At 40.5% G+C, this 23061-nt stretch overlaps 1 protein-coding gene across 1 annotated transcript in view; it reads right to left on the reverse strand.

Moving 5' to 3' along the window:
• The window catches only part of KANSL1 (KAT8 regulatory NSL complex subunit 1), a 126499-nt gene that overhangs the window by 6633 nt on the left and 96805 nt on the right, over window positions 1-23061 (reverse strand). The window contains exons 6-9 of the mRNA XM_007456802.1: window positions 10111-10282; window positions 1366-1548; window positions 698-886; window positions 557-591 (exon numbers count right to left, since the gene is read on the reverse strand). Of these exons, the coding sequence (XP_007456864.1) occupies window positions 557-591; window positions 698-886; window positions 1366-1548; window positions 10111-10282 (579 nt within the window). The remainder of the gene's footprint in view (window positions 1-556; window positions 592-697; window positions 887-1365; window positions 1549-10110; window positions 10283-23061) is intronic.

A 23061-nucleotide genomic window follows, 5' to 3' on the forward strand; every position in this document is an offset into this window, starting at 1 on the left:
TATTTTTTATTTTATTTTTTTATCATCTTTATTGGAGTATAATTGCTTTACAATAGTGTGTTAGTTTATAACAAGGGATTAAAGTTTTTAAAAAGTTATTTCTTTTTATTAATATTGTGGTTTCCTACTTATTTAAAGAATGAAAACTAAATCTGATTCTATGTTAAAAGTACTTAGTTGCTGACAATAGAATCTGTACAACATTGTTTTTAGAATAGCCCATTCATTCAACATACATGTACATCCTTAGCACACTGCCTAAAATGTGGTTACTGCATATGTATGTTGAATGAATGAATGGACCTCTCTAAACACAAACGTTGGGAAGACAGGCAAACAACAATTCTAATATAGTGCCACAACCAGTGTGTGCAGAGTAACATGTTAGAAGAGGCAAGGCTATAACTTGCCTTGTCTCTTCTAACATGTTAGATGCCAGCAATATGCAGTAAAGGCAAAAATGCTTTCTAAGCCTAAAGGATAAAAAGATGAAGCAAACTGGTTGACGGGAGGTAGGGATGGAGCAGAGGTTGCTACAGAGTAAGAAGTGACCTACACTTAGAAGCAGGAGGGCCCCTCTACTCTGCCTTCCTAGAAAGTGAAGGACAAAGCTAAGGGCAATTATAAGAAGCCCAGGCGGCCCCAGAAAGCCCTGAGCAGGTGCAAACGAAGGCAGAGGTGCCGGGCCTGGCCCTACCTTCACTTCTCTCGGATGAATGGTCTCGCAATCTCATTTTGCTGTGGTTTGGGTCATGCACGGGTGGCGGCGGGTTGAGCGAGCGCTCTGCTTTGGGCGCTGTCACTCGCTCCACCATAGGCACGGCCCCCACATCGTCTAAGTGCTGCCTGTGGGTCCTGTCAGGCCGGGTTTGGTGATGGGACAGCTCTGAAGAGGGGAACAGAAAAAGAGCTGTGAAACACCTCCTCTCAATCTTTTCTTATTTGAGTTCCGAGCTCTTGAGTTCTCTCTAGGTCAGTGATAGACGCCCAGGGCAGCAGGACAGTCCTCTGGGACTGACGCTTCTGGCAAATAACACACTGGCCAAAACAGGCCAAGGAGCCCACAGGGCTCTCAACCAGAAAAAAGTGACACCAGACTACAGGAGACAGCCTGCCCACAGATGGACCCAATGCCACGGAACAGTTGGCTGTTCACTGAGCCCCAAGATACATGGTGTCTGGAGTAGCTTTCACAGTCCATCCGAGAGCATCTAAGACAAGGAGGAAAAGACGACTGTGAGCTGAATTTACATCAGTCAACTGCTTCTCCCAACCCCGACACAGTGCCATGGCCATACCCGTAACCTAAGAACACAAAAGGAATAGGAAAGTAATTGGAGGACTCTCTGGACCCCTGAAACTTACTGGCTGTTGTCAGGAAGGAGTTGACCAACTTGTGCCTGTCTTTACGAGTTGGATCAGGGAGACTGCCTGGCATGGGTGCTCTGTGCTTAAGTGAAAACTTTTTTGGAGGTTTGATTTTGTCAAAAGGTTTGTTCTGCCATTGAGATTTCAGCATGCTCTGGAAGTGCAGGCTTGTGGGAACATCTGCAAGAAACACAAAACACTGCGGTTTTAGTCCAGACACCTGGGCTCTGGGCTCTTCTCGCACGAAGTGAGGCGTGTTCACAGCAACTCTAGGTCACCGGTGAGCGAGACCCACACTGCACCCTTCTTTTATCTACCCAGTGGCAGGATGACCCAAGCAGGGCAAGCGCTGTCAAGTGGAAGATCTGTTTATTGGAACGTTACTGAAGGTCATTCTTTTGTTCACAGACAAGTCACTGTTGCCTTTTATTTGCAAGTTCCAAACAAAAAAATCTAAAACACCTTTTGTTAGATTGATGAACTTTTCTCTGTTCCTGTGTTCCACCAAGTCTGTTAATTTTATTGGTCTGAAAGACTGATAAACATCCTGTTATTATTCTTCGAGAAACTGAAATATTTCAACCTCCTTCTTTCTATCAACATAATCAGGATATATTCATTCAACAACTACTTACCGTCTATTATTTTATCAGACACTGTACTGGGTACTGCATCTTCCCCTAAATAAGAACTATACTATTCTCCCCCCTCCTTCCTCCAGACCCTCACCACCTCCCACCTGGGGATTACCTAGGTTTTTAAGTGGATTAGTTAATATTCAATATCATAAATTAATCTTTTAGACTTAATTATAATTTTTTTACCTTCTGTGGGGGTTCACCACTGTTTCTTGCATCTTTCCATTTTGTTAGTTTCCTCTTTTATTTTCCTAAGAATGTGGCCTTGAGTAATTTCTTTAGAAATAGTATTTCTAGATTAAAACCAGTTTTCTCTCAGACGTTAAAGCTATTACAGTGTCACCAATAAGATAGAATCTGACTCATTCACTTGTAGGTGGCTCTGTTTCTTCCTCTAAACTTTTTCTGGGGGGAAACAAGCTTGCTGTGGTAACTCTATGGGTCAATTTGGGGAGAACTCTAATACTGAGTCCTTCAATCCGTGAACGTGGTACACCTCTCCATTTATTTAGGATTTCTTTAATTTTCTCTCATCAGTGTTAGGTAGTTTTCATTGTACAGTTCTTAAAAAAAAAAGTTATTTATTTATTATTAATTAATTTACTTATTTAGCTAGCTGCGCCAGGTCTTAGTTGCAGCACGCGGGATCCAGTTCCCTGACCAAGGATCAAACCTGAGCCCCTGCATTGGGAGTGTGGAGTCTTAACCACTAGACCACCAAGGAAGTCCCCATTGTACAGTTCTTATACATATTTTGTTAATTTGATATTTTTGATGACATTATACATGACAGCACTTTTTAAAATTTCAATTTATAATTGTTTACTGCTAGTATGTAGAAATACAGTAATTTTTAATATAGTGACCTGTATCCTGTGATCTTGCTAAATCCATTACGAAGTTTTTGTTTGTTGTTGTGTTGTCCTTGGAATTTTCTACATACACAAGTATGTCACTTACAAAAAGCTGTTTTAATTTCTAATTTGTATGCCTTTTATTTCTATTTCTTGTCCTATTATTCTGGGTAGAACCTCTAGTGGCAATCTGAAACTTACATTTTTCCTTTTTATAGTTTCATTCTGAAACTTCACCACCATGGATATAGGTGTGGGTCTTTTTTCAGGGTTCTAAAAAACTTTCCATGGTCCTTTTTAATCTGAAGACCAGAACATCTCTCTTTAGCTCCCAGTTCCTCCTGGGAATCATTAACTACCTGGGACATAGTCAAAGTCCAAGCCCCTGGGACTTCCCTGGTGGCGCAGTGGTTAAGAATCCGCCTGCCAATGCAAGCGACGTGGATTCGAGCCCTGGTCCGGGAAGATCTCACATGCCATGGAGCAACTAAGCCCGTGCACCACAACTACTGAGCCCACATGCCACAACTACTGAAGCCCACATGTCTAGAGCCCGTGCTCTGCAACAAGAGAAGCCACAATTAGAAACACTTGCACCACAACAAAGAGCAGCCCCTTCTCGCTGCAACTAGAGGAAGCCCAGGCACAGCAACGAAGACCCAATGCAGCCAAAACTAACATAAATAAAACAAATTAAAAAAAAAAAAAAAAAGGTCCCAGCCCCTGAGTTCATACCCGCTGCTGTAGCAAAGAATGAAACACCACCACTCTATGGAAAAGGGGAAAAATCCAACCTAGCTATATTCCAAAACAAGTCCAAACTTATCACCCAGGCAAATGCCCAAGTCCCGTCCTTAGTTCTGTTGTCCTTTTTCACTGTGGGCAAAGAACCTTCCCCTAACAGCTCCTACCCCATAGCAGTTTACTCAAAAGCATGTGCTTTGGGCTCCCCTTTTTTCTAGTTTTATTTCTTCACAGTTATCCTGTTTGTTTTCCATCTTTCAAAAATCACTCCAAACTCTATTCACCAATGGCATGCCTTCTTTTTTTCAGAATTGTTAGAGGTTTATTTAGTGTATTTTCTAAACATTATTGAGGTTTTGGTGCCCAGGGAGGATAGTTTAATCTGATGTGCTTAATCTGAGCTAGGAGCTAGGGGGGCAAAGAAGAGGGAAATAAACGAACATTTACTAAACCCATTATATTGTGGCTGGCACTGTGTATTACTTAATCTTCGTAACAATTCCATGATGTAAACATTACTATGCTCCCTTTAAAGCTAAAAAACAGAACCAGAAAGGTGAATTAACTGTCAAGGTTACACAATTTAGTAAGTAACAAGCAACATTCAAGCTCAGGTCTGTAAAATCCTAAAACCTATACTCTTAGCCACTACACCATGAAATTATTCTTTGGCCCAGAGAATGGAGCAGTTTAATTCTGGGGTGAAATCTGATATTTCTCAAATTATTCCCAAGGAACTGGAGAGTACAGGATATTTTTCAAAAGAGTTCTGCAGTGTAAAAAAGAAACTCCTTCCTATAGCATAGACCATGTATCTCATGACACTTCAAAGAACAAGATACATCTCTGGGAACAGTGCTATCTCCTGAAATTTTTTCCCATAATCATTCTTTCTTTCTACACTTAAAAACAAATTCACGTATCCCAAACCTTAACATAAATATATCAGCTTTCAGCCAGGCCAACGATATCAGAGCTCATTGTACTCCCAGCCCTTAGATCCCACCCAAGGCCCTCAATAAAATGGTTTGATTTTCCCATCCCCCAAAGGTCAAATGTTTAAAAAAAAAAAAAAGATCTCCCAAATAAGAATTAAGTTTAGAGGTATTAATGGTAAAAATTCCTTGCTCTAACTCAGAGTGGTTGGGGAAAAGTATATAGGAAATAAAGCATCGTCTAGAGGAATTCTGAAAGCTGGGCTGAGCTTGAAGGTATAAAGAAGGCTCAAGAAGTAGGAGAGCACCTCCTCTATATCCCAGGATACCCCTTGGTCAACAGGAGAGTTACTCCCCCCCTTGGCAAAGGCTGGTTGTTTTTTTTTTTTTTGGCCATGCCACGCAGCATGCAGAATCTTCCCTGAGCAGGGATCGATCCCTCTGCATTGGGAGTATGGAGTCATTAACTACTGGACTGCCAAGGAAGCCTGCAAAGGCTGTTTAATGGGACTACAAAAGCATAGTAGTTTCACTGTCTTTTCCTTTTATTTTCCAGTCACTGTGCTCCCAAACCTGAAAATTAAGCCAGGGAGAAAAGGAAATAGGATATGGTTATGGTGGAAATAAGTAGTCCTAGACACGGGTCCTCGTCCCCTCACTGAGTAGAAGAAAACAAGAGCAAATCACTTAGCTGGGCTTTAGTTCTTCATCTGTGAAATGAGGCAGCAAGCCTTGATCAGAGCCGGTAACATCCTAGCACACATGCTCTAGCTCTCTCCTCTTCTGTCTGCTGCAGGCACAGGCTACTCGCAACATTCTTTCTGTTGTACCCCAAGACCTTAGACCCGTCTCAAATAATTAACTAGTTAATTAAATCCATACAGACAACATCAATCAATTGGAGTTAAGCACGAGAGAAAAGACATTTATATGTTATTGCTAGACCAGATGACTGCTGAGTCTCTCAACTCTAACATATTAAATCAATGAGTCTTCAACTAAAACTCCACTCTTAATCCCCTCCCCTCATTTAAATGCTCTGAAGCGGAAGCTGGCACAAGTGTAGACCACTACTGCCTTGTGCTCTGGAGCTGAGGTACTAAGCAAAACCAAGAGCAATTTCCCCTATAAGCCCACTGAGTAAGCAGTTAGGGATAACAACAAACTGTTTAAGGGACTCAGGCTGCTAGAAGTTCGCTGTGTTTTAACTGCTTTTATATAAGAGTAAAGAGAAACTCAAGTTAAACCCCCCAGTCAGTGAACAAAAATGATCTCTTAGGAATTGCTGGTCTGAGTTCCTGTTCTGAGTAATAACACCTGGGATCTACAGAGCTACAACTCTGAAACAGATTGGATATAGAGGACCTGAAAGTAAGCAAAGAGTTGTAAAAATGGAAGAGAACACAGTAGGGACCCATTCAGCTAGAGGACTCCACACACTGCATACCTGCGTAGGTAATGGCTATTAAAGTGTATTATCAAACAGGAAGGTGCAGATTCTTGAAGTGCACATCAATGACAGGAAACATCATCTTAGGTTACTATTTCCTCAAACAAAATGAAAAGACCTTAACTTCAGGCCCACCAGGGTCTGACACTCCAAGATTAACCTGTTTTACTCATTACTTTCCACCATTTTCTCAAGAACACTTTCTTGTGGTGTTTTGTAATGCTCACTTCCTCCTCCTGCTGGTAAGGTGCAGTGGCCTCATGTATACAGCTAATTGTCTTGGCAAGCTCTCTCAAAAGAGCACTGATCTTCACAGCCAGCAGGTGGTGCTCTTATTAAGCACACACCTAAATCTAAACATTCTTTCCCCCAAGGTTATATACATCCTCTACATTTCAAGCTAAGGATTAACTGGCTTGATTAAGTGAGGTAATAAGGAAACAAGCTCCTCTTTCTGGAGTACTAAAGGGTTATCACACCCTAATGTCTCCACCTTCCAGTCAGGCAGTAGTTCCTCAAATTAATGGTAGCGGCTGAGGTGTGGCAAGATGGAAGATAGAACTCTAAGATTAAGAGCTGCAGTTGGTTCCCATCCTCACAAAGTACACAAACTGGTTAGGAAACATTAGTAAAACTCTACACGAAAATGAAAAGTTGGAAGTCCCGCAGTCTTTAAATATAGTCTAGAGAAGAGGCTGCAAAGGGGTGGCCCAGAGGTCAGGTCTGGAGCACGTTTGACTCACACAGGGGTGCTGGCTGCTAGTCTTCACCATTACTCACTATTCTACACAGAGATATTTGGGGAATCTCAATACTTTAGGAGGCGCTATTCACATCTTTGTGGCCCTGAGAATCTTCCAGTTTACAAATAGATAGCATTCTGAATGTGGCAGTTGTTTGGATCAAGTCAAAATTATCCCGATAGTCACAATATCAGATACACTAATTAGGTCCCCGAATCAACCCACAGAACGTCTAATTTATCCATAGGCAGATATGTTAATCATTCTACTTGGTAAATATACTATTCCCCTGTACAGTCTCATAAGTAGAGTTTAATGACCAACTCGCTTGTCCAAACCCCAATGTTATGGTTAGGAGGGAGGGAGGGAGGGAGGGAGGGAGGGAGAGTGAGTGAGTGAGTGAGTGAGTGAGTGAGTGAGTGAGTGAGTGAGTGAGTGTGTGTGTGTGTGTGTGTGTGTGTGTGTGTGTCAGAGAGAGGGGAGAGAAGGGGGAAAGGCAGGAGGGGGAAAAAGTGGTGGGGGAGACAAGACAGACACAGAGAAACAGCAGGCAGGAAAATGAAGACCACAGAGACCATAGAAAGGGGTCTCCTTCCTTTCCCCCTCATTTGCTACCTATGGCTGCTTGGAATGGAATGGAGTGGGGAAGTGTAAGGGCAGCAGTCAGATTTATAGATACGATGCAGTCAGAAGAACAGAAAGTGTTAATAGGAAATAGGTACCTCCTAGTAGAGATGCTGAATGATGGAACAGGAGATGCCAGGCAGGTGTTTTGGGCATATATGATCGGGGGATGGGAGACAGAATTCACAACTATACATGGTAATATTGCTGACAAAGGAATGATCAACATATTTATCAACTGATATTCAATGAGTATGGAAGAGACCTTATCAGAATCAGATATAACTATAGGCTTCAGCCTTCTTTATTCAAATATGAGACCATACAATTCAATATTGTAATCCTGAGAGAGTAACTCAAGAAATGTTCCCAAATCATCCTGGTGTCTCTGTCTGTAGCTAGAGTCTGGAAACAGGTAGAAACCCGACTTCTCTTAATATCCTGGCTGAGGAGAAACATGAACTATAGTGAAAAGAAGGACAGGTATCAGATGACCTCGGTTTGAATTCTGGAGCCTTCTACATTAGCTATGTAGCCTGAGATAAACCACAACCTCTCTAAGCCTATTTCTTGATCTGTAAAACTGAAGTAACTTTACAAGATTACTGAGAGAAGCAAATGAAACAAATATAAGAAAAGTGCTTGTAAACTATAAAACACTATACAAATATTATCTTAAGTTATATAAGTTATAATCCAAATGGCAAGAAAGGGTAAATGTCAATGACTCTGGAATCTGAAGTACAGAGGAGAATGTTGTAGTGTTTTCTACTCATTATGTTCTAAAGTTTATTTACTGTTCCACCACTCCTGACCTAAACCCCTGCCTAGCTTGCTATCCATATGTTTCAAGTTCTCTAAATATTTCCACTCTTACTAGAAGTCATGTGGCAGCAAGAATATTATACCATGCCTTTCTTACAGTTGAAGGGAGTCATGATAGTAAGGCTTGGAGTAGCTCAACAGATTTAGGTGACCAAGAAAGAATCCAGTCATTTGAAGAACAGATAAGGAATGAGGGGATTACAGTCATCTGATGTTTGATCAATTAGAGATGGGATTCTCCAGGATAGTTTATCAGTAATGACTTTTTATAAATAAAGTTTTACTAAAACAGCCACACCCACTTGCTTATACATGGTCTACGACTGCCTTTGTGCTATATGGGCAGAGTTGCCTAGTTACAACATAGACTAAACCTAGCCAGTATGATCCATAAAGCCTAAATTATTTAGTATCTGCCCTTTTATGAAAAAGATAATATACTACTGATGCTAAAAAGAACTTGGGTTTTCTTCTCATGCCAATAAGTAAATCTTACATCCCATATAATTCACATTCCCCAGACTCCTATTTTAGTTATCCTCCTTTCAAAAACTTGCACAGACTATCTGTAAGGTGCTATGAGGGATAGAGCAGGAAGAAAAACATGGTCCCTTACCCCGAGAGAACTTAAAATTTAACTAATGGAAAATAAGGTCATAAACAGCCATCATATAAACCATAACACAAAGATAAAATAACACAGTGATTCAAGAGGGGCCAGATCATGAGATTATTTGCAAATCAGTGAAACAAATCCAGATTATGAAAACAGTGGCTTCCTGTAGTCTATAGAACAGTTTTCAATATTTTTGCTCATGTACCCCCACCATATGAAATGTAATTTTTATTTTATTTTTTAAATTTTTAAATTTTTTTGGCCACACCGTGAGGCTTGTGGGATCTCAGTTCCCCGACCACGAATTGAACCTGGGTCCTGAGCAGTGAAAGCATGGAGTCCTAACCACTGGACCGCCGGGGAATTCCGAAATATAGTTTTTAAGAAAATCATGAACTCAGACAGTTGTAAAGGCTGTATTTTCTAGAATACTATATGCATTAAAGATATTTATTTATACCAACACCTCAGCATGTACGTATATAATATTTACCTTAACTAAAAAAAATCTTTTACACCTACTTATTCAGACTACAGTCACAGTAAAATCTAATTTCAGTTGTTAATTCTTTCTCTTTTTAAAACTTAAATACTGTACAGTTGACGTGCAATATGTTAGTTTCAGGTGTAAGTTATTAATTCTCTATTTATTCTAAGGTGACAGAAAAGGCAGAGAATTTTGCCTTAAGTTATATACAAAAAAATAATGTACCTCCATCTTCATTATTTTTTATTCAAAACTTCCTTTTACTTAATTCCCACAGGATTCTTCTTCAGGAGCCATGAACTCTGAAATGGTTCCTTTGGTGTCCCTACTGCCCAAGGTTTTTACACTCTGGGGGGCAAGACCCACAGCAAGACTCAATATGGGTAAGAGGAATGACTTTCATGTCGTGGGAGAAAAGCAATTATGAAAAGGGAGGTGAAAAAGGAAAATTGGCAGACACGGAGGCTTATCAGGTAGATCAACTTAGCAGCGCTCCCATGCTGTTTTACATCATGGCACACATAGATAATACATTTTTAAAGACAGACTCTGTATAACAGACCAGGCTCCAAGCATTGTGGCTGGAGGCAACTGTCCTAGCCTCACCATTTGAAGTGTTAGGGGAATTTCTCTCTTAGCAAGCTGCAATGTTTTAGTGGCACATTCCGGTCTGGGAGACCTATTTGCAAAATTCTAAGAGAAGACTTTGTTGACAGCAATACCTTGACAGTACCTGGGGGTTGTACCAGAATCTTGGCCGACTTTCTTTCACTTTGAACCCTTTAAGTCTCACGTATTAGACTTTGTATTATGTAGACTTTCTTACCATCTGGAAATGCTAGAACCGGGTGAACACAAGAATCCAACTGGGAAAGGCGTTCCAACAGAGGGGCTTCATAGTGGATTTCTGGAGGCGTGGTGCTGGCACTGCCTGAGCCGCACAGTGCACAGGAGGGATTCACATCACAGCCAGAGCGCACTGTGCTGTTCCGGTGAACCTGTGAAAAGTCAGACAAAACTGACAATTCAGTGTCTGATAAAAACCCAGCTTCCCATTCAGTATCCCAAAGATTCAAAAGGCCCTCTCTAGGGACTTCCTTGGCAGTCCAGTGGTTAAGACTCCGCACTTCCATTGAAGGGGGGCACGGGTCCGATCCCTGGTGAGGGAACTAAGATCCCACATGCCGCGCAGTGCGGCCGGAAACAAACAAAAAATCATTATGATGTACACCTGAAACTATGTAATGTTATATGTCCATTATACCTCAATAAAATAAGAAATAAAATAAAAGTGACCTGCAAGCTAAAAAAAAAAAAAAAGGCCCTCTCTAGATACATATATGACACCAAACAAAATGTTTGACCAGTTTGTTAAAAGATTTCCATTTCTCCAACACACTAACCTTCAAAATAATTAAGTAAACCTGCTTCTTCTCCAATGAAGACATTAAGTTACGTGAAGCCCTTAGGTGCTTACCAAGAACACTTTTTACAAAACCTGTATGTTTCTACCACCTTGATGGTTTTCCACCATCTGCTAAGGTGAATAGCTGGCTCCAGATTTCTGGCTGGAACATGACTTTGCCCTCTTCAGCAACTTCATCCACCTAAGAGCCATACTAATGAATAACCAACCATACCTCTCCTGTTCTTTTCACATCTCCTGCTATAAAAAGACTTCCAGGTGGCCTGAAATGACACGGCAAATTTCCGTGGACTACACAGAACTCATTAGCTACTCTTTAACCTAGCCCAAAAATCTACTGTTATAAAGCTCATACTTAAGTAATGAAAATGAATTTGGGATGGTGAGTGTTCATACCCACAGTCTTTGTGCTAGATTAACTCCAATGGGATAGAAATCATTTTCATTAAACTTCCTTTGTATACATGTTAGCAGGATAAGAAATACCTCTCCAGCTAAGTCCACAGTCAAAAATAATCACAGTTGGGCTTCCCTGGTGGCGCAGTGGTTGAGAGTCCGCCTGCCGATGCAGGAGAGACGGGTTCGCGCCCCGGTCTGGGAGGATCCCACATGCCGCGGAGCGGCTGGGCCCGTGAGCCACGGCCGCTGAGCCTGCGTGTCCGGAGCCTGTGCTCCACAACGGGAGAGGCCACAACAGTGAGAGGCCCGCATACCGCAGAAGAAAAATCACAGTCAAAAATAATCTAAGTCTTCAAAAGATTTAATTCTATTAAAAACAAAATGGGATTTTTATGATTTTGTGCTTTGAGGAGAAAACTTCAGGTCAAGCTGAATGCAGGATCCCTAGGTTCTTGTGTTAGGATGAACAACTCTGGCATTTGCCAAATCATGACCACAAAAAAGTCATCTGGGTAGCATGCAGTCCTAGAAGAAGGGATTTGTCTGTGGAATGACACTATGACAAGGGATGCTAGGAGCAAGGGTAGTATCATAATAAAGACAAAAGGGTAGCATCAAAACTCTGTAACAACTGCAAGAGGTACATTTAGTTTCAGCACACCCAACTCTTGAAAGCTGTTTGCCTTCACAGACACGCACAGAAGAAAGATAAATATGAGAACAATGCGGTCTTTATCAACATTCCCCAACTGCCTCCTTCTTGCAGCAACATAGATGGGTGGCATTCAAAGAAGGCCCTGTGAAGGTTAGACTGGGCAACTTATGCTAAAGTAAAAGAATTCTACTAAGCTGCAATTGTAGATGCCTTTGAAAGGAAATTATACCAACTAAACACACACTTCTGTAGACATTAACTGGTACTGTTTTGGGAAAAAATACCTCTTGCAACCTATTTAACCAGGGCTGGCTTTCTGGGGGAGGTAACATTTTGAGGCAGAGAGAGAGAGGGGCCTACATTGGCAGGGACAAAAACCACAGACTGCACAGGAGATGAATGGGAGGATTAGGTAATTAGAATCCAAAAATGGCACCAAAACTTTAAACACTGACAAGATTAGAAAAACATATAAAAATCAGAATAAGAAATCTTAAAAGGGAGGTATATTTTCTCCTCATAAATTAACCCATGACATCAACTAGCTCTCCAAGTGGGCAATGCACAGCATTCCATTTTATAGACTGGATGTAGAGTAAAAACGATATGGCAAGAGGAACAAACTAGGAGAAAGATTAAAATAAAAACTGAAATTACGAAAAGAAAAAATACGTGCTAGAAACAGCAAATTTAAGAACTGCTCACTGGGAGTTTTTTTTCCCCCTTCTTCCCAAACCCACCTCAAGAATGGGTTAGATAGGAACAGAGCAATTCATTAGATAAACTGTAAGACAGGCCTAATAGAGAGAAAAAAGGAAAAAATGCAAACATATAAGAACTCCTCAAAAAAGCACTAGTTAATTGATAAACTGGATACAGGATACAATAGTGTAGACACATACACACAGCCAAGTTAAAATAAAAATAAATAGTCTTGACATAATAATGTTATATCCAAATAAAACACTAACATGTAGAGAGATGCAGAGAGAAGGAGGATAGAGGAATGTGCAAGAAACCACTGACGTGGTTATGATGGTGGGGAGGAGATTAAGGAGAGCTTTCATTTTCCACATTACGCATTTCTATAATGTTTAAATGTTACAATTTTTATATTCCATCTAATCGGAGAATACAATACACATGCCTTAAATAAAGGTAGGGGCTCAGACTAGTCCTCAGTGAAGCCTTTAAAAACACTGAAGAACAGACAATTTCTATTCAATTAAAATGGCTGGTGCTGGCATAAAGAAATTAGATTTGTAGGGCTTCCCTGGTGGCACAGTGGTTGAGAATCTGCCTGCCAATGCAGGGGACACGGGTTCGAGTCCTGGTCTGGGAAGATCCCACATGCCGCGGAGCAACTAGGCCTGTGAGCCACAACTACTGAGCCTGTGCGTCTGGAGCTTGTGCTCCACAACAAGAGAGGCCGCGACAGTGAGACGCCCACGCACCGCGATGAAGAGTGGCCCCCACTCGCCGCAACTAGAGAAAGCCCTTGCACAGAAACCAAGACCCAACACAGCCAAAAGTAAATAAATAAACATTTTTTTAAAAATGAGTTTTCATCAGAATTAAAAAAAAATTAGATTTCTTTAGTCCTCTTAGAAAAATAGAATTGATTTAAAACCTGATAAAAGTATGTGCACACATACTTACACACCAATCTTACTTTTGAATGAAAAACTGTGAAGTGTTAAAAGAACCTGTAAGTATATAAAAATATCTTAATTTATTAAGAGGTAAATTTGGGGAATTTTTTTGAAGGACAGTTCGGGCAACTTTAAATATACACACACAGAATTAAGATGCCAAATTATACACATTTATTTATTTATTTGTTTGTTTACTTTAAAAACCACAAAAAAATAAAAACAACCTACCATGAGCAAGTGGGATTTATTCCTGGATATCAAAAGTATTTGATATTAGGACATCAATTAATACAATTTCAACACTGCCCATTCAACATCACCACTTAGATGTCTTAACAGGCATTCAGAGTTAGTGAGTTAACACTGAGCTCTTACCTCTTCCCAACTTCCAGTTGCTCAATCGTAAATCCTTGGACTCATCCTAAACTCTTTTATCATACCACAAAACCAATCATGAAATCCTATCGTCTCCGCCTTCTAAATGTATCCAGGATCTGACCATTTCATACCACCTCAACTGCAATCACTATCTTTTCTCATATGGGTTTCTTTTTTCTTCTTTTTTTTTTTTTGCAGTACGCGGGCCTCACTGTTGTGGCCTCTCCCGTTGCGGAGCACAGGCTCTGGACACGCAGGCTCAGCGGCCATGGCTCACGGGCCCAGCCGCTCCGTGGCACGTGGGATCTTCCCAGACCGAGGCACGAACCTACATCCCCTGTATCAGCAGGCGGACTCTCAACCACTGCGCCACCAGGGAAGCCCTCATATGGGTTTCTTAAATAGCCTCCAAACTGGTCTTCCTGCTTGTCCCTCCTTCCAGTTATCTGACACAGTAGTTGGAGTAATCTTGTTTTACAACCTCAGTCAGACCATGCCAGTCCTCTGCTCAAAACCTTCCAATGGCTCATCTCATGAGGAATAAAAGTCAAAGTTCTTGCACTGGTACACACAAAGCCCTATACCATCTGTCACTTCTATCCCCTCTCTGACTTCATTTCCTGCTTCTCTCCTAGCTCACGCTACCAGTTCCTCTGACTTCCTTGTTCCTTCCCCAAAATGACAGGCAAACTTCCTGATCACAGGCCCCTGCACTTGGCTCTTCTATTAGCTCCATGGTCATTCCCTCACCTCAGGTGTTTTTCTCAAGTGTCATCTTCCTAAAAATAACTTTTATTTAGAAACATACAAGTGACCAAAGAGTCTATCTATTCTTGACTATAACAACAATAAAAAAAAAATACTGGGATAAGTTTAACTAGAAATTTTAAGCACAAAGCTTAAAGCTATTAATTATTAATATTCTACAAATTAATCTATCATCTTACAAACTCAGTAGGTTTTTGGTACAGAAGAGAGAAGAGGTAAATGTAATTTAAATATACTACAAACTGGAAGAATTTTAAATGCCAAGGGGAAAAGTTCCCAGAAATTTTCTGATAAGCAAAGGTAGACGGGAGTGATTTGCCCTGCCACATTTTAAAAGTTACAGTAATTTAAAAAAATATGCTACTGGTTAAGGAACAGAAAAATTAATTAAACAAAAAGAAAAAATAGACCAATATATATAACATGACAATATTAATGTTTAACACAGGCAATATTTCTAAATGAATTAACTAAAAAAAAGGGTCAGGGGGAGATGACTTTTCCAATAAATGAATCAGGGAAGTTAAGGTCTAGGGAGTGGGAAGCAGTTGGATTCCTACTTCACATCAAAATAAATTCCAAAGGTATTAAAGATTTAAAGATAAAAAAAACATGTTTAAACTGTAAAAGAAAAATTATGTGGCAACATACAGTAGTTAAAAGTGTGGGCAGGGCTTCCCTGGTGGCGCAGTGGTTGAGAGTCCGCCTGCCGATGCAGGGGACGTGGGTTCGTGCCCCGGTCTGGGAGGATCCCACGCCACAGGGCAGCTGGGCCCGTGAGCCATGGCCACTGAGCATGCGCGTCCGGAGCCCGTGCTCCGCAACGGGAGAGGCCACAACAGTGAGAGGCCCTCGTACCGCAAAAAAAAAAAAAAAAAAAGTGTGGGCAATGGGGCCAGGCTGTCTGGGTTTGAGCCCTAACTCTGCTGCTTACTAGCTGTATAACCTTAGACAAGTTAAGTAATGGCTTCATCCATAATAACAGCTGCTTATCTGATAAGGCTGTTTTGAGAATAAATATCACTTAGAACAGTGTCTGGTCTCAACTCTGTTATTTTTGTAGTCATACAAACTACACTGTCTTCACTTATAATGGGGGGAGAAAGAAAAAGACATCAACCATAAAGACCACTGATATCAAATTCTTGTTTCTTGTTAGTTGTATGACCTCCTCAAATTTACTCATCTGTTATTAAAGGATCAATAATGCCAATTTCATGGGATTGTGGGAAATGTAATATGATTTCTCAAACTATTAAAACACTACACAAATGCTAGCTAAATTAGTATATGTCAAGGTTTCTCAACAACAGCACTACTGACACTCTGAGGAGGAGATGTCCTGTGCACTGTAAGTAAGTAGCAGCTTCCCGGACCTTTCTACTCAGGGTGCAAGTAACACCTTCCTCCCCACCTTCTGTGACAACCAAAAATGATTACATTGTCAAATGTTTCTTGGGGGTGGGCAGGTGGGTCAAAGATCATTGGGAACCATGCGGCTCAAATTATGGTTATCCCTCCTAGTAAACTTCAACACACAGGCTCCCATTAAATATTAATGGTGAGAGAGAAGAAAGGTCTCAAGACTACTGCAGTCAAAAGAACTCAATGGCAAAAAGGGAAAAAAAAAAAAAAAGAACTCAACAGCAAGCTTGAAGAGGCTTCCACTAATCAAAAATGACAATTTGAGCACAGAAAAGAATTTCAATGGCTTGAATAACTCAAATATGTTTAAGTCGATGACTTCATAATCATACACACCCCCCCCTCCGCAAAGACTTTATTGATTGCCCTTGGAAGATGGCAGGAAATCAACTTATTGTTTGAAAATTGGTAGATAAAAGGAAATAACATAAATCATGTTTCTTTCTGCACAAACTGTACTTAAGGGTAAACCAATAGTATAAAAGGGCATTTTTCTCTTATAGAATGATCATATTTATCCTTTAGCCATAAACTAGAAAACCAGACAACACACCGCTTAAGACAGAAACAAATGAGGTAGCCTGTGATTGCCTTGGCTTTCTGCCTGGAGGCACACTGCAGACTGCACAGCAGGTGAGGGATTCTAAGCAGAGCGTGATGGTTTCACTGAGTTGAGGAAATACACTCCCAGAGACTGAAGTACAGAGGCTCAGGTGACTGGTAATTATGAGGCAGAATTCTTGAGAAGAGGAAGCCATACAGAAAAAGAGTTCCAGAAATCTTCATGAGATTTCCTTGAGTGTTTGCTGAATACTAAGAAGTCCACGTACAGGATGAAACTCCATCAGGTCAGGCAAAGAACAACGAAAGGAGCTGTGAACTGAACAGTTCCCCGAGCTCACACAAGCAGGGACACTTCTCCATTGTGACCAGCCAAGTGGCACAGAGCATTCAAAAAAGACCCCAGAAGATCCTGATTTACTAGTGGAGTTAAAGTAGGCTACTCTACACTCTCCCTAGTAAAGGAAAAACTGAACCTCAAGTAACTTACCTGCCAACAAAACAAAGCCTCTTTAAAGGAAAAAAATACAATCCCTATACTTCAACCACGTAAAATCAAACGCCCAACATCCAAAAAAACACTGTTAGGTGTGCCAAGAGGCGAGAAAGTTATACCACAGGGATATAATCAGAAAAATGTAAGCCACTGGATAAATAACTGTAATAACCCAGTTTTCTCAACAAATAAATTGCAAGGAAAAGGGGTATGATGGATAGTTTATAGCAAACCAACACTCTTACTGAGAACTAGAAAGGCCAGATTTAAAAAAAAGAGCAAACTCAACTTTAAGATATAAGAGAAATGCTAAAGCAGTGACAATATCAAGGAGTCAAGATTTCAGAGAGCGTGTAGGACCATGAAGTGTGGAGCTGCTTCTTCCTGTGGACAATGGGTGATTCTGAGTGATGCTTAGAATTTGGTGCCTTGGTAGAGGGTCACTTCTGGGGACAGAGAAATGAGCAGAGATTCTGATGATTTTGTAGGGCTGAAGGGACAACTTTAGAGACCTGAAGAGCCAAATTCCCAGTGAAAAGGAAGGACAGGAAACTAAGAATGACACATGTCAGATACTCCTGCTCCCAAGGCATTTGGAAAATTCTGAAGCTGTGGTGGGCAGGAGGCTAAGAAGCTAAGCAGAAAGCCTCTGGAAAGTAGAGAGATTTTGGCAGGCTCACTTTGATGAGGAGACTACAATTAGAGTTCAGGATACATGAGGGGGAAGGGCACTGGTCATCGAATCAGGCTCTCATCTGGAAATGGGAGTAAGAAACAAGGCTATGCCCTAAGAATGGACCAGAGAGAAACAAAGCCTTATCACAACTGTGACCCAGGGGAAAGGTAAGCTGGGACGAAGTGAGAGAGTGGCATGGACATAGATACACTACCAAACGTAAAACAGATAGCTAGTGGGAATCTGCCACATAGCACAGGGAGATCAGCTCAGTGCTTTGTGACCACCTAGAGGGGTGGGATAGAGAGGGTGAGAGGGAGGTGCAAGAGGGAGGAGATATGGGGATATATGTATAGCTGATTCACTTTGTTATAAAGCAGAAACTAACACACCATTGTAAAGCAATTATACTCCAATAAAGATGTTAAAACAAACAAACAAACAAACAAAAACTATAACCTAGCTGCAACTCAGCTCAGTGCCTAACTGCAGTCAAGTTTTCAACTCCCATTCTATATGCCTAGCAGGGGAAGGTGAATCTGCTCCGGGGAAAGAGAGCATCAGAGCTGCGAAAATCTTTTAAATATACAATATCCAACATTGACTCAAAACAAATTTGGCATTGTTATTAGACACACCAGAAGTGTGGATAAGAGAACTGGTAGACAGATTAATTGGGGAACAGAGGAAAAAAATAACAGGGAAATACAGAACAGAATGTACATGCCTGGTGATCAAATCCAACATACTTGTAATCAGAGGTCCATAAGTAGAGGAGAAGACAGACAATGCGGCAAGGGCAATGTTTGAAGAAATAATGGTTCAGTTTGTGCTAAAAATGATTAAAGACACTAATCCACAGACTTAAGAAACTGCAAAACCCAGGCTAAATGAAAACACAAAGAAAACAACATCCAAGCACACCATAAACCTGTTTAAATTGCAAGGAAAAAAATAAAGGGGAAGCCTATAAAATCAGACTTAAAAGACTTACTGGAATGTATGGACTTTATCTGGATCTTGATTCAAACAAACTTTAAAAATCATTTATGGAGTCTGGGTAATCTGAACAGAGGAGTCTCTGGTAACCGTAGGAATCACTGTTAAAGTCAAAAACATTACCAGTGGCAAAAATCACCGACAATACTGAAGATGGTACTACCTGATTCACTCTTAAAATAGCCTAAACCTGCAATATGCAGAACTGGTAACAACAGTAGATTCTTTTACTTTGGTAAATATTTCTTGGAAAGTAGACCCCCAAGGAACTTGTCTAAGATGATAATGAAAAAGGTAGAGATTCTGAAATTTGTGCCAAAACACTCATGGCTCACTTGGTATGTAATAGTAAAAAATGAACTGTGGAATGGTTAAGCAAACCATGGCATCACTTCTTATATGGCATCTAAAATGCCAAATACACTGATATTAAGAAGTATGTATATGCAACATAAAAATCAAGTGTATGTGCACAGCAATTAAAACAATCAATGCAAATACATAAGATAATGAAAGAAAATGTACAATCATTTGACTGACCTTTTCTTTTTTTTAACTTGTTTTATTTCATTATTATTATTTTTTTGGCTGCACCGTGCAGCATGCAGGATCTTAGTTCCCTGACCAGGGATTGAACCCATGACCCGTGCACTGGGAGCACAGAGTCTTAATCACTGGACCGCCAGGGAAGTCGCTGACTGACCTTTTATTAGCTTATTTCCCTATAAACTTATTCAGACTATGTTTGAAAACAAAATGGGATCAGTAAATCAATGTTGCAGATAAAGTTTCTGTATTTTGTATTTACTTTGGCATACTTAAAAACATCTACTTCATCTACTCATAATTTTAGAATGAGATTTTAAGAAATGGAAAAACGTTGATGGTTAAAGCTTTCATTTTAAAATTTAAATTTCAGTATTGCCAAGTGTCCCAAACATCACCTACAAAAAGATTACAGAGCAGGAAGCAGATGTTCTGAAATGCTTCTCTTGGAATCATAGTAATTCATGAGCATGCTTAATCAGTATTACTTTACCAAGGTTTCCTTGTCAAATAAGTTGGGGAAACAAAAGATTTTCTTTTAAACAAAAGGCTTTTAAGTCTTTAATGTCTTTTATGAATCTCTGAGTGGAGCATATATGGCATGAAGTGCCCTCCAAATTGATTCACCCATCACATTACACTGGTGACAGATATTGCAAATTATCTAAGAGCTCATCACTACTTTGAAATCATGACAGTTACTATACCTGCTGCTAAATCCTGTTATTTAGTTCATTAATAAAGCAATTAATATACCACAAGTTTATATTTTAACAACTGTTTCAACACACTTAGTTTCCCCTGTAATCCAATGTCTTTTATGCATTAAAAAAATGTGGGATTTCCCTGGTGGTTAAGAATCCGCCTGCCAACGCAGGGGACACAGGTTTGTTCCCTGGTCCAGGAAGACCCCACATGCTGTGGAGCAACTAAGCCCGTGAGCCACAACTACTGAGCCTGCGCGCCACAACTACTGAAGCCCGCGCACCTAGAGCCCGTGCTCCGCAATGAGAAGCCCACACGCTGCAACAAAGAGTAGTCCCTGCTCGCTGCAACTAGAGAAAGCTCGCATGCAACAATGAGGACCCAATGCAGCCAAAAATTAAAAAAACAAAAACAAAACAAAACAAAAAACTATTCTGAGGAGTCCACAGACATGATCACTCTGCCAAAGGCCTGAATCAGGAGTAAGAAACTGCAAGATGTGGGCTTCCCTGGTGGTGCAGGGTTTGGGAATCTGCCTGCCAATGCAGAAGACACGGGTTTGAGCCCTGGTCCGGGAAGATCACAAATGCCGTGGAGCAGCTAAGCCCATGCACCACAACTACTGAAGCCTACACATCTAGAGCCCGTGTTCCACAACAAGAGAAGCCACCGCAATGAGAAGCGTGCACCGCAACGAAGAGTAGCCCCCGCTCACAGCAACTAGAGAAAGCCCGTGCGCAGCAACAGACCCAACACAGCCATTAATTAATTAATTAATTAATTAATTTTAAAAAAATTTGCAAGATGCAAGAAGCAGAAAAAGAATGCAAAGCCAAGGCTGGTCTTGGTCAACCACCCAGCGAAGTGGCAAGGAAGTTTAACATCTACTCCAGGACTTTTGTGGAAAAAGCCAACAGGGAGAAAGTGAAAGCCCCCTCCTGATCCATGTTCATGTAAGAGGTCCAAATTCATACTACCTGTTTATGTGCAGGGACCTTAAGCTAAGAATCTGCCATTCCAAATTCACCTAGATTCCTGAAGTCTCTTCAGAAGCTAATGGAAAACTGTGCTTTAAGGACACTTTCACAGTACAGGGATCACAAGACTCCTAAAGAAAGCATGCCTCCCTCACCCTGGACCCAGATGAGCTCACCATGAAAGATATTGTAAATCATACAAGAACACAGCCTGTTATGAGGCAGTCAGTACATGCAAAAATGGGAAGAAGTGGCCCTGGGCAAGCTAGAAATAGAACAATTAGAAAACAACTTTAAAATAAGTATATTAAAATTTTTCATAGTGATAATGGCAGGAATATATGTTATGAAACAGGAACAGGATGAAAAAAAGAGGATGTTTCTAAAAGTAACAAATTCTGAAAAAAAAAGCACACATTGAAATAAAAAACCCAACTGACAGGTTTACCAATAAACTAAACACAGCTGGAGAAAAAACTGAAAAAGAGGAGGAACAGTCAGAGAAGACTACATGAAATAAAACATAGGAAGAGATATGAAATTGCAAAGTATAAAAAGAAAGGAAGCAATATGGAGGAGAGAATGAGATCAACAACAATCGACATTCTATATTTAAAAAGAGAATAAAAAAGGAAAAATTGGAAGAAATAATGACTAGAAAATTTTCAAAACTCAAGACGAACAAGAACTCTCAGAATGAGGGTGCACACCAAGACCTAGTGGCTAAAAACTAATTCATACATCTAACTATGCCCCTTGAAATTGTGAAACATAAAAACAAAACCAGAAGTAAGGGGTTGGGGTAAAGATTTAAGTTACCAGAGAGAAGATACAGATAATCTATAAAGAAATGACACTTAAACTGACATCAGAATTTTCAACAACAATAAATATTGGAAGGCAATGAAATTATCTTCAAAGTGCTAAATATAAATTTACATGCAGCTAAGTCACCATGCAAGAATAAAGGCAATATATAACTGTGTGTGTATTCACAAATACACATATATACACATAAATGTAACTCTGTATGTTTTTAATTTATAAAGACTTTACAACTTATACCATTGTTAGAAGGCTACTAAATGTATTCAGCAAGAATTGAGTGGGATGCAAGAAGCAACACTGAACAGGAATGGCAAAAGTACTGGTAAATGTAAATAAGCATAAACCTAAAAATGGCTAATTTGGGAGGGATTTAAAAACAAGGTAACTAAAATAATAAAAATAAATTATAGATAATGGGTGGGAAAGACTGGAGTTTTACTTTTTTATTTATTTTTACAATTTTATTTATTTATTTATTTATGGCTTGCTGGGTCTTCACTGCTGCACGTGAGCTTTCTCTAGGTGCAGAGAGCAGGGGCTACTCTTCAGTGTGGTGCGTGGGCTTCTCATTGGGGTGGCTCCTCTTGTTGCAGAGCACAGGCTCCAGGCGCGTTGGCTCAGTAGCTGCAGTGCACAGGTTCTAGGGCATGTGGGCTTCAGTAGTCGTAGCGCACAGGCTCTAGAGCGCAGGCTCAGCAGTTGTGGTGAACGGGCTTAGCTGTTCCGCAGTATGTGGGATCTTCCTGGACCAGGGATTGAACCCATGTCCCCTACACTGGCAGGTAGATTCTTAACCACTTCGTCACCAAGGAAGTCCCAAGGCTGGAGTTTTATAGAGGCATTCTAAAGTCCTACTGTTCCCAAAGCAGACAGAGATGCAAAGAACTTTCAACTAACCCAATAGACAGCAGAAAGGCATAAAAACAAAGCAAAGAAAAGGCAAGGATTAAAAAAAAATTAAGAGAAATTACTGATTCCAAACATGATAGTAATCAGAGTTAATATAAATGGATTTAAATCACCTCTTTAAAACACATCAAAACAAACTGACACAGAAAAACTGAAAACAAAGAGATGGAAAAGGATGTATCTAGCAAGTACTTACCAAAGAAACCCATTTAAAGTAAAATTAATAGAGATCAAAAGGGAAACAACAGGGGCTTCCCTGGTGGCGCGGTGGTTGGGGGTCCGCCTGCCAATGCGGGGGGCGCGGGTTCGTGCCCCGGTCCGGGAAGATCCCACATGCCGCGGAGCGGCTGTGGCCGTGGGCCATGGCGGCGCGG

Source organism: Lipotes vexillifer, unplaced genomic scaffold (genome assembly GCF_000442215.2).
Source record: "Lipotes vexillifer unplaced genomic scaffold, Lipotes_vexillifer_v1.1 scaffold299, whole genome shotgun sequence".
Classification (NCBI taxonomy): domain Eukaryota; kingdom Metazoa; phylum Chordata; class Mammalia; order Artiodactyla; family Lipotidae; genus Lipotes; species Lipotes vexillifer.